General features: G+C 35.3%; 1 protein-coding gene across 1 annotated transcript; it reads right to left on the reverse strand.

Moving 5' to 3' along the window:
- Positions 1–10510: 10510 nt before the first annotated feature.
- Positions 10511–11765, reverse strand: LOC142607142 (ethylene-responsive transcription factor TINY-like). Its single transcript, XM_075778570.1, has one exon. The coding sequence runs from the start codon at positions 11488–11490 to the stop codon at positions 10726–10728; it is 765 nt and encodes a 254-aa protein (XP_075634685.1). The 5' UTR covers positions 11491–11765; the 3' UTR covers positions 10511–10725.
- Between the last annotated feature and the right edge of the window lie 393 nt (positions 11766–12158).

Genomic DNA, 12158 nt, shown 5'->3' on the forward strand with positions numbered 1-12158 from the left:
GACCAGACATAAATGACGTCATTCAATGCCTCGACTGTTACATATCAGCAAGGAGACCGTTGGAGCCCTCATAAAGACCAAGTAAAGACCTAAGACATTATCCAAGCAAGCTTGAATTCGCCATTTAAGGAGGACAACGGCTACTAGAAAAAGCCTATATATACAAACCTATCATATTCCAAAAGAGGTACACGCATGTACTTATACTTATTCCTACCACCAAATTCTCTTTATTCTAAAAAGATCCATTGATTGACTTTATCATCGAAGACTGTGGCCGGCACCACACCGGTGACCAGAAAGAGTGGACTTTGCTTGTAACCTAACAGGCGTCAAGAACAAACCCGTGCTGACATGTCTGGACAAACCCATTTAGCATCATCATCATCATCAATAATAATAATAATAATAACAATAATAATAATATCTAGTATTCTGTAAAAGAATTTATAAAATCAAGGGGGTTTTAGCTAATTTATACAAATTCAGATTTTTTTTTTTTTTTTTTTTAGAGAGTTTCAACCTATAGTGTCCGCTCCTGATAATTGTTCTTTATCATCAGACCAAGACACCAATTAGTTTTTGGTGTAGGCAAGGATTGAGCCTCAGATCTCTTATACAACCATCAGAGACTTTACCAGTTGAACTAACTGGAACCCACCAAATTCAGATTATCATCTTACTAAACTAATGCAATTAAGCAACTGGCCAACTGGGAATGGTCCATTGGAGCGCATACAACGGTTGCAGAGAAGCATGTGGCATGCATTAAATCCCATTAATTGATCATCTATACATGAACGATGAATTGTTCCCAAAAAAAAAAAAACTATGAAGATGTAGAACCTTGTTTGACCGGGAATCACGATAATGAATTAAAAAAAGACGTGCCCCAATTAAATATTCTCGGACTGTACGTAATGTAATCAAATATATAGTACGTACTAAATTAGCCAGGAAGAATAATTTGATGATTGATTTAACTCGAATTCATGATGATTAGAAGGCAAAATTCTATTGACTTTGAATCTAAATTAAAGACTTAAGTGTCCAAAAAAATGATATTAATATAGTAATCACATCATTGAAAAGCCACAAAGACCACGTATAGCCAAGGGTGCAAGTCTTATATATTAAAATGTAATAATTGTCCATAAGCTAGCTAATTAACTAGCTGTTTAGTGATTATTTGCAAGATTAACTCATTGAGAGTTAGAACTAAACACACATCAGTCTAGGAGACCTGGGCTGACAGGTTACGCACCATATATATATATATATATATATATATATGTGTGTGTGTATATATATATATATATGATTTTTAATGTTACGCGTACAAGAATGATCCAGTCCAGTCCAGTGCCAACTTTACCTCGACCGGGCCAACATGGCAACATATATATATATATATATATAATTTTTAGAACACAGAAATGGTAATTGCATAAGTTGGGATTCCCGATCAATTCCTTTGATAATAAAGGGTCAACTTTCGAATTAAAGTGCACGTGTGACTGATTTACAACAAAAGCTAACACTCACAGAAGAAACTTGTAATTATAGTGGAATCTAAATGCCTCATTTCTCCAAGAAGTTTGTTAATTAATTTTCTCCCCCTCCTTGTGACAATGGCTGATTTTTTTTTTTTTTAATTCAATAGTTTAGAAATGAAAATGAAGAATTTGAACCATGAATATTTTCATTAAAAATACTAAGAGGTGATAACCAATTGAATTATAAGACTCTTAATAACTGAAAATTATATTAATAACATAAGATATAGATCTTCTGTCCCACATTTCCTGCTTCACTATATACTCCACAAATAAAAACATGTTACATGTCTTTCTAATTTATTAAATGTTAAATTTATGCCTTCTATTATTTCAATTACTTAAATCCGATGGGTTATTTATTTCTTTATTTTAGGAAATTGAAATAAAAGAAGGCATAAATTTAACATTTAATAAATTAGAATGACATGTGGCATATTTTTATTTGTGAAGCAAGAAAAATAGGATAGATAGAAAATTTGGACTCATCATCAACCCCTCCCACCCCAAAAAGAAATTCGTAACATTTACCATTCCGTATCCTTTGTAGAATTATAATGATTTGTGTCAAGATATAGTAATCTTAATTCCTATCTATAATCTTTAGGTTAACTTCATTGTTCCAGATAGGAAAAATCAATCGCCATTTAAAAAAAATAATAATAACAATAATAGGAAGATTAGGATCTATCATTTATATTTCATTGAATATTTGAAACTTACGATCCAAAAAATTTCAACTAATTTTTATATTGATTTTTTTAATATATAAATCTAATTTTTGTATTGAACTTTTAACATCTTACTATGACTTTTATTTTTATCACAGTAAGTTGATGACTTTAGGACTGTTCATGAAGATTTTTAAAATTTTAAACCTGAAAAATCTATGTTAAGTCTTGACTTATTCTAATCTATCCAAATATTCATTAGAGCATCTATAGCAGTGGAGCTAAAAATTTAGCTATTTTGACACCATAAAAAGTTATTTTATCTACTCACTTTACAAAATATGCTGCAGCAGTGGATCTATTTTAGCTTTCAACACAAAACATCACAATAAAATAATATATCTACTACAATAAAATAATATATCCACTACAATAAATAACAATCACAACCACCCGCAACCGCTGCCACTACCGCAGTCGCTACCACTGTTGCCACCGACTCTTCCACCGCCACCGCAATTGCTACCGCTGCCACTACCACCACCACCACCGACTCTTCCACCGCCAATGCTACCGCTGCCGCCACCATCGCCCCCGCCATCGCCGCCACCACCAACTCTTCCACCGGATCTGTCGTTGGTCTCTCAAGTCCGGCTCTCTCCTCTTGCTCGTGGGTCTCTCAAGTCCGCTTAGTCTGGTTATAGTTCATGGGTTGTGACTCTTTCAGTGATGGATTTTGGTTATGGGTTTTGGTGATGTTTTGGCCGTGAGTTTTGCCGATGTTTACTTCCCTTTTTTTTTTTTGGTAGTGGTGGGTTTGATGAGTGTGCGTGTGGTTGGGTTTGTGACTAATGTGGTGGTGGTGGAGGTGGTGATTGATATTGGTGGCGGTGGTGGGTTTGATGAGTGTGACTATGGTTGGATTTGTGACTGATGTGGTGGTGGTGGTGGTGGTGGTGGGGGTTGCCGTGGTTAGAGTTGGGTCTATGGCGACATGTGTCAGCAGCGTGGGTAAGGGGGGCCGGCGGCATGAGAGGTCTGAAAGTTGAGAGACTGTGAGAGTTCTGAGAAGAAAAGAAAAAATAAAATAAAATAAAAATATTTTAATCTAGACTGGGAATAATTTTTTTTTTTTTGGCTCTTAGTTATAGTGCGGTCATATTCTATGCTCACGTATTCTTTGAAGCAAAAGGACAAAGGGAGAAAAAACTGTAATTCTCTTCATCGGTAGTAGGGCCGTGTAAGGTAGTTTATTGTGAAGTAATTTTATAGCTAGATTTAAGGGCTCCCAATTTCCAACCACATAAAATATTACTTCATTAATATTTGCAAAAGAATGGCAGTCAAAGAAATGGGGTCCAGTTCCTTTTTCTCTCACATCTTACAGCATGGAACGGGGTCATGTAGGTTTGACTTACGTTGTCTATATATATATATATATATATATATATATATATATATATGAAGTATCTCTAGGTGCGGAACAACGGAAAGTTCCTCCTTGGAATGAAGTCGACCAAACCCTAGAATACTCATTAATTTTGGGGTTAGAGCTTAGGATTTAGAAGAGAGGAAATGCACAAAAAGTTGTAGCTCCAAACGTTCAGTTTGTCAGCTATATATATATATATATATATAAAGCAAGTAGGAACTATTAGTTTTAAGGATGGCAATTTTGTTACGTTCTATTTTACCCCGTACTTCGGGTGGGGTGGGGACGAAACGAGATTTTTATCTTGCACTCCAGTGGGTTAGAAATGAGTTTAGACTTTTTAACCTCACTTTGCATTATTAATATTAAGATTTAGTTTGTATTACTAAGTGTTCAAAGGCTTTTTGTTTTTGTTGCGATATTGTCTTGTTAAGCACTTTAGGTAATATTATTGAGTCATTACTAAAAATTAGTTTAATTTGATGTGATAAATTTAACAGTAATTTGAAGTGTATCTATATTAATAAAACATGTTTTATAAATTAAATAAAAAATAGTAACAAGTGTGTCGCAGGGTGAGACGGATTAACATGAATTAGAATTTTACAGAATAGAGCGAAGATAAGGCGAGACAATTTGCCTCGTCATGCAAGATGGGGTGAAGACAGGGCAAGACAAAACTATGCAGAATGGGGCATCTTTTAGTTCTACCCCAGCCCCATTATCATCCCAATTTCATTTTGATAAAGACAAATACTTTTTTTAATTATATTTTTGTCTCATTTTTTTACAAACAATTATATAGCTTTCAATTTCTAAACTATATGTTTTAATACATATTATGTAAATAAACTAGGAGAAAATGGGCTTTGCCCTTATATTTTAAAATATCTAACACAATGTTCCTAATTTGAAACTATATACGAATATGTCCCTATTTTGAAACTCGATTTTCTCAAAATCGAGTTTCAATGTAAAACTCAATTTTTAGAAAATCGAGTTATAATCAAATCAAACTTTAAAAAATATATATTTTGTGGAACTTGAGTTCCATGAACTCGAGTTCCATTTGAAAATTTTCGAGGAACTCGAGTTCCACTTGAAAATTTTCAAGGAACTTGAGCTCCATAAACTCGAGTTTCAAAACAGGGACATATCGCTATATAGTTTCAAAATAGGAACATTGTGCTAAATATTTTAAAAATAAGGGCAAAAGCCCACCTTCTCGAAATAAACTAACGAAAACGTGGGATACCCAAACAGATTCTAAGAAGGCTTAGTTAGAGCACTCACAGCAGTGGAGCTAAATAGCTATATAGCTATTTTAGCTCCATCAAAACACAAAAATTCACACTACAGCAGTGGAGCTAAAGGTAAAAAATTTTAGCTTCTTGCTACAGTATTAGTTGTGCTGTGTAGTAAGAAGCTAAAAAAAAAAAAAATATATATATATATATATATATATATTATTAAACTTCTTTCTCTTCTCTCATTAAAATAATTTTTTTTCTTTTTTCTTTCTCTCTCTGCAGCATCCCTCATCTCCTCTCTGCTTCACCGGCCAACTCGCTGGCGATGGTGCTCATAAAATCCATATAAAACCCACCAAATCAGACACCTAGCCACTAGAAAAACACCGAATCGAAACACCAGAAACGCTGATCTATCAAACCCACATCACAAAACACAAAACACAAAACACAAACCCACATAGATAGAGTAGAGAGATAGTGGCAGCGGTAGCAATAGCAATAGCGGTTGTAGGTAGTTGTGATTGTTGTTTATTGTAGTGGATATATTATTTTATTGTGGTGTTTAAATTATTTTATCATGTTAAAAGCTAAAATAAATCCAGTACTACAATATGTGAGTAGGTAAAATAGATAAAGTAACTTTTAGTAGTATCAAATAGCTAAATTTTTAACTCCACTTCTGTAAATACTCTTTAAGTTTGCAAATCCTAGCTAGGAAGTTGGTGGGAAGTTGGTGGGGTTTATGCTGTGACAGCATTTGAAACCCTGAATGATGCATTTATTGTAACTACAATTTAATTTTTGGGTTTTACTATATTTTGGTAACAAGGGGTTATTCTCTCAAAGGACATGTCCTTTTGCATTAGATTGATCTGGAACGTTCGATCAAGGATGTTGTCTTCAATATGTTAACTCACGGTGTGATCATGATTAATGGACTATCACATCGGATGTTGGAGGTTTTATAACTTACTTTTCATCTCTATATCTCTCTCTCTCTCTCTCTCTCTCTCTCTCTCTCTCTATATATATATATATATATATATATATTATGACAAAGAGGTTTTTTAATAGTGTAAGGAGAGAAGTGAAATAAGATTCGACCTACAAATATAAGATCCGAACCAAGAAATTTTCACCCATTCCTATGCGTTGGAATAAACCAACTGTAGGGTGGTTTAAGCTTAATTCGGATGGTGCTTCCATAGGGAATCCGGGGAGTGCAGGAGCAGGTGGACTGATACGTGACCATAGTGGAAATTGGGTTAAAGATTACATGAGAAATATTGGGGTGGCCACGAGCATCATTGCTGAGTTTTGGGCTTTGAGAGATGGCCTACTACTGGCTTCTCAATTGGGCATAAACCAATTAATTATAGAACTTGATGCAAAAGTTATTGTTGATCTCTTGCTCTCCAACAATACCTATAATAGAGCTTACACGCCACTCCTAAATGATTGCAGGTACCTGCTACGCCAATTTCAGAACTACAAGATCAACCATGTCTATCGAGAGAGGCGAATAAATGTGCAGATCTGCTAGCAAAAGAAGCCTGCACATGTTCTACTGCTTTTGTTGTATTAGATAATCCATCTTTTGTTATGTAGTATTTTGGACTCAGATGCCTTGGGTCTGTACTCTGTAAGGCTCATAGCCAGTAACTTGCCTGTTTTGGGCTTCTAATATCTATGAATATTCCATTTTAACCAAAAATATATATATTTAAACTCCATTAAAAATATGATATTATTTCAACAATAACAATTGTTTTTGTCACTTTTATAAAAATTTATCATTAATATTTTTTTATATGCATTAATTATAATATGTTATATCATAAATAATTATGAAAATTTTGTGTTACATGACTAAAAAAATATGGCTTAAAAATTTGTACACAAATAAATAAATTTAAAAGTTTAATATAAAATCTAAATTCGCCATGAACTTATTGCTCTTTCTATATATACATATATATATATATATATATATATATATATATGAGAACGAACATGAATGTTGGAGCACTTGATAGGAGACAAAAAGGTGAGACAACCCTCATCCAGACCACTGACCCTAGCGCCAAGATTAGGATTCCTAGAACCCTTAAATGGTCTGAAATCACTTTCCCAGCCAATTGGACTTTAGAGAATGAGAACCATACTCTACAGATCCAAAACCCAGCCCAGAATCCAGATCTAGAATTTGTCCAACAACTAACCGATGGCACGGTTAGATTAAGTTTCGACAGATCTAGGCTTAGCACTCCTCTAGATTATGAGTGTAGGCAACCTCTGGACACATCCCGGTTTAGATCTCCAACCGATCTACATCAGCCCCGTAGGCAGTCCCCTATCTACCTTAGAGATAGACCTGCATCCCAGTGTAGCTCAACCAGACCTCTAGGATCACCTTTCCCTACGTCTAGGAGAGATTTAGGTGTTCAGCTTCAGGGAGTTAGAACCAATTCCCAACTCACCACACCTTGCTACACAGCCAAACAGGATTCGATTGTCAATGAGGAAGACGATCGTGAACAATCCCCCCCATCCCCTTCTGGAACTGATATAGAACAGCCTCCAGACCAGCAAGAAGAATTTATATGTATATATGTATGTATGTATGTGTGTGTAATTTTTTCAATTTAAAAAATTTTCCAAAGTCTTTTCTTGCCTAATTTTTTGTCTACTTTAAATAAGTTTAACAGCTAATTTCTTGTTGGATTTGTCGTGTCTAATAATTTTAATTGTCCCAGCCAAAGTAATATGCCTCGTGTATTACTTTAATTGACTTACATTTTTTTAAATAATTTTTTCTAATAATTTTAATTGACTTACATTTTTTTTAATAATTTTTTTTAACTTATTTGTTTTTATATAGCCTTTTGAAGCCTTTTTGTTAATAGTTAGATTTTAATTAACATTTACAAATAAAATATCAGTAAAAAAGTTATATCTAAACCTACAAGATAAGGTGACTTTCTTATTAACTAAAATTAGTTAGGCCTGTGGTATATATATTTTTAGTCTTTATGCAGCAGTGCCTAAATTATATCATCAATCCAACATATTCTGAAAGGTTTTCCAATTTTGATAATGGCCATTTTTTTTTTTTGGTGTGTGTGTGTGTAGAAAGTGAGAAACAAACGCACACACCAACTTTAAATGCAAAAGAATAAATATATTAAAGTTGAATTTTGTGAAAACCTAACGGTTGATGGGGGCCAATAGTCCTATTATTAATCCGTCCATTTTAAACTCAGCCATTTTAAACCATAAATGCATATGAAACCTTTCATATATGGCAGGTTAAACTTTTGACATCCAAGTTTATAATACTGACTATAATTTATATGTCCAAAAAGAAGATATTTTTCAGTCTCCAAAATCTAATTAAAAAAAAAAAGAATATACGAAGACATTTATAATCACGATGCGAATAAGGTAGTAGTTGAAACACAACTATCAATGGTGGTAGGAGTCCCTCTAACAAACAAGGGAACCTTGCATAATAACACAACTAACAAAACGCCCTATTTCTTCTTCATTCTTTTTTAAGTCTTGTGTATTGATAGTGACGTTATTACAAGCTGACGGCACATTAAGAAACTGACGGAAATACGCTATCCGTCAACTACTGTCATTGACACCTCTTTTGACATTCAAGGCCACACCCCTTACGTGACGACGTTAGGCTAAAGGGATCAAGATAGCGAAGTCAAGACTGACGGCCAAGGTGAGAAGGTCCTTAGCTGACGATATCTTTGGAGATGTACCTAGGCTGACGACGGAATAGGAGGTGTACATTGGTTGACGACCTAGGCAGAAAAAAGCTGAAGGGGTTATCCAACCTCCATTCTTAATCTATCTTGACTTCTACATACGTGAATATAAGGAAAGTGCTTTCGCTACACGTTTGGTCTTAGTCAAAAGGATCCCTATAAGGAAAAGAGCTCTATACGATATGCAAAGATCCGCGAATTGCTCTTCTAAAAGGAAGGTACTTCCTCACCAAGGCGTTTATTTCGGCTCTACACCACTATATAAACCCCAAAAACCCTCATGACAAAAGGTACGCACAATTACCTCAACTCTGGCACTCTAGGGTTGTTTTAAAGGCTCTAACTTGATCGTCGGAGGGTCTTTGGCCGGCACCACACCGGTGCTCTCTGTCGATCACCTACTTTCTCTTCGCAGGTGTTGCTTCAATCGGAGGAGTATTCGCAGCTTACTGGTGATTTCTTCGGCATCATCAGGTATATATATATGATCCGATCTTGATTCTTTTTCTAATCCAACTTGTATAATATGCCTTCTCAAAAAAATAAAAAAATAAAAACTTCTATAATATGTGGAGGAATCTTTCATGCAGTACCATTACATTCAGAAACATATATATTGTATAACGAATATTTGACAATTCTTTTAATGAATGATACTCTCTTAATTCCTCCTCCTCCTCTCTTCTTCTTCTTATTATTATTATTATTATTTGGTTATACCTATTTTTTTTGTGCAAATTATTTTGCATCACTATTACAAGCTCCAAACTTGGTTGGAGGAACAATTGGAATAAGCTTACAACCACTTTTAAATATTTCCAAGCTCGCATTTATTGAAAGAGCCAAGTTCACGTCATGGTAAATTATTAATGTATGTCCTTAAAGCATATATTAACCATCTATTTTGAAAAAAAATTTGTGAAAAATTAAAAAAAAAAAGGTGAAAACAATTAACCAAATTTTCATTTTTTCACAAGAATTATTTTTAAATAGTTTACTAATGTATGCCCTAAAGGCACATATTAGTAAAACCTATTATTATATTAACCTATTGCATCTTAATCATAGAAGAAACAAAGAAATTAACACCAAGAGTGCAATAACCATGTTACAATGACCAAAACAATTCCGCGATTTAAGAGTGTTTTTATTTATTTATTTATAATAGCATCTTAAAATTAAAATTCGAAACCCCAATTACCCAATTCATTAGCTAGGCTCCAAAGAAAGACTTACGCGCTTCAATTTTGACTATTGATTGTTGCAAAAGACCTATTAGCTCTTTGGTCATATATAAAAGAATTTGTTAAGAGAGAATGAAGGGTGGGGGGTGGACTTTAACCAATTATGAATGTCTTTAAAAATTGAATACCCCATTTCTCACTAGCTAGGCTACAAAGAAAGATATGCATAAGTGGCGTCAATTTTGATTCTTGATTGCTAATAAAAAAAGGAGCTATTAGGTATACGATCATACATAGAGACTTGACCAATTTATGAACTTCAGCCTTTTTAATGTCAGTGAAAAGAAAAGTTGCAAAATTTAATAAGCTCTAAACTGCTTTCATTATTCGAAAAGTTAAAAAAGACTTGAGTAATCTAGAGCAGCTAAAAAAGAAAAAAAAAATGATAAAAGACAGAGAGAAAGAGGCACGGTTTTTAATGTATATGGACAATTGAAGAGAGGGAACAGTCCAGAGACTCACAGTCACAGACCCAAAAAAAAGTTTTGGAAAGCAAAGAACAAACTAAACAACTGGTAAAGATGTAACAACTTGAGAAGCAAGAAACGTATCTAGATATTTAGCTCTAGCCCTTCAAAAGAAATTTATTAAAAAAAATATACATATTTAAAAAAGGGTTTACATTGATATTATAGTAAAATACTAGTACTAGTAAATAAAAACAGACAAAAAAAAGAAGAAGAAGAAGAAGTGCGTTCTCACTTCTTTCACACAGACACACACACACTCAAAATAGAGCTACTTCAAAAAAGAGCAATGAAATGGGTGTTACTATGTTTATAGTCATTTAATATTCCCACAATAAAGCCTCGAAGCTACTCGGAATCACAGTCTCAGTTATTTGATCCCTAATATACCCACCGCATTCATCAATGCTGCTGCTGTGGCTGTGGCTGTGGCTGTGGTACCACGGTGGAGGGTACACCCATCCATCCACTGAGTCAATAAACACGAAATCGTTACTCAGCTCGTAACCCGTCCCCAGGCTCGGCAACTCTACTATCTCGCTCAGCTCTTCTGGTGTCGACACGTAACTCGTTGATGACGTGGATGATGGCGACGGCGACGACGACGTTTTCGTTTTGGGAATGTCGAAGTCGACCATAGAAGCCGCTTTGGAAGCAGCAGCCTGGACATCTCGGGGCGAGTTGGAAGCGGGTCGGGGCAGTGACCCGGCTAGTTCGGGGAAGTTAAGGATGGCCGAGTTTCCCTTGATGCTCAGCGCTGCTACGTCGTGGGCCCGGGCAGCCATTTCTGGGGTGGAGAATGTTCCAAGCCAGATCCGATTTTTCTTCCTGGGCTCTCGGATTTCGGACACCCATTTGCCCCATGTTCTCATTCGGACCCCTCTGTAAACCGGGTGCTTGCTACTGTCTCTGGCTCGTTTCTTTTCCCCCTTCGGGTCCGGGTCCAGGTCAGGTGAACCCATTTCATTATCCTTTGATGGGTTCCGAGCCTGAGCTAACCCAGATGATGATGACGTCGACGGAGAACGAGAGGATGAGTTGGTGCTTGACTCGTTCTCCGAGTTAACCGGCTCACACTCACCCATTACTTGACTGACTCCGTTGAAAATAGTGTAATGGTGTTACTATAAATAAATAAGTTTAACTAATTAAGCTGGTTTTGGACTTCTCAGTAGCTACGCGGTTTAAGCACACAAGAGAATGAGAGAGAGAGAGAGAGAGAGAGAATGAGTTCTGTTGTTTAGAGTGAATAATTTATACTGAAGAAGGTGAGTGAGCAGTGAGTAGTGAAGAGAGAAGAGCTGAGGTTAATATAGGATGAATGAATTGCAAGTGAGGCTTTATTTCTGAATGTCCCATCCACACGATCCCAACACTGCTTGCTTTCTTTTGTTTTTATTTTTAAAGACCATTGTCATCATCATTATCATTATCATGTCTTCATGATGCTTATACATGATGCATATATATATATATATATATATATATATATATGTATGTATATATATAAAGTGGGAGAAAGAGACTTAATAAAGAGAGAGAAAATGGTGACCCTAAGGGTACATGAGTGGCCCTAACAGTCTCTCTCGCACACACACGCACAATTCACACGCTAGTAAACTATTGACACAGGCAGCTGGCACAGCCGACTCGGGGTCGATAAGAATTTTACTTCTTTCTTTTTTTTCTTTTTTAAATTTCCATCCAAGAAAGAGTATGAGCTATAGGCTTCCCTTTTGTACTTTGCATTGCC

This window comes from Castanea sativa, chromosome 1 (assembly GCF_040712315.1).
Source record: "Castanea sativa cultivar Marrone di Chiusa Pesio chromosome 1, ASM4071231v1".
Taxonomy (NCBI): domain Eukaryota; kingdom Viridiplantae; phylum Streptophyta; class Magnoliopsida; order Fagales; family Fagaceae; genus Castanea; species Castanea sativa.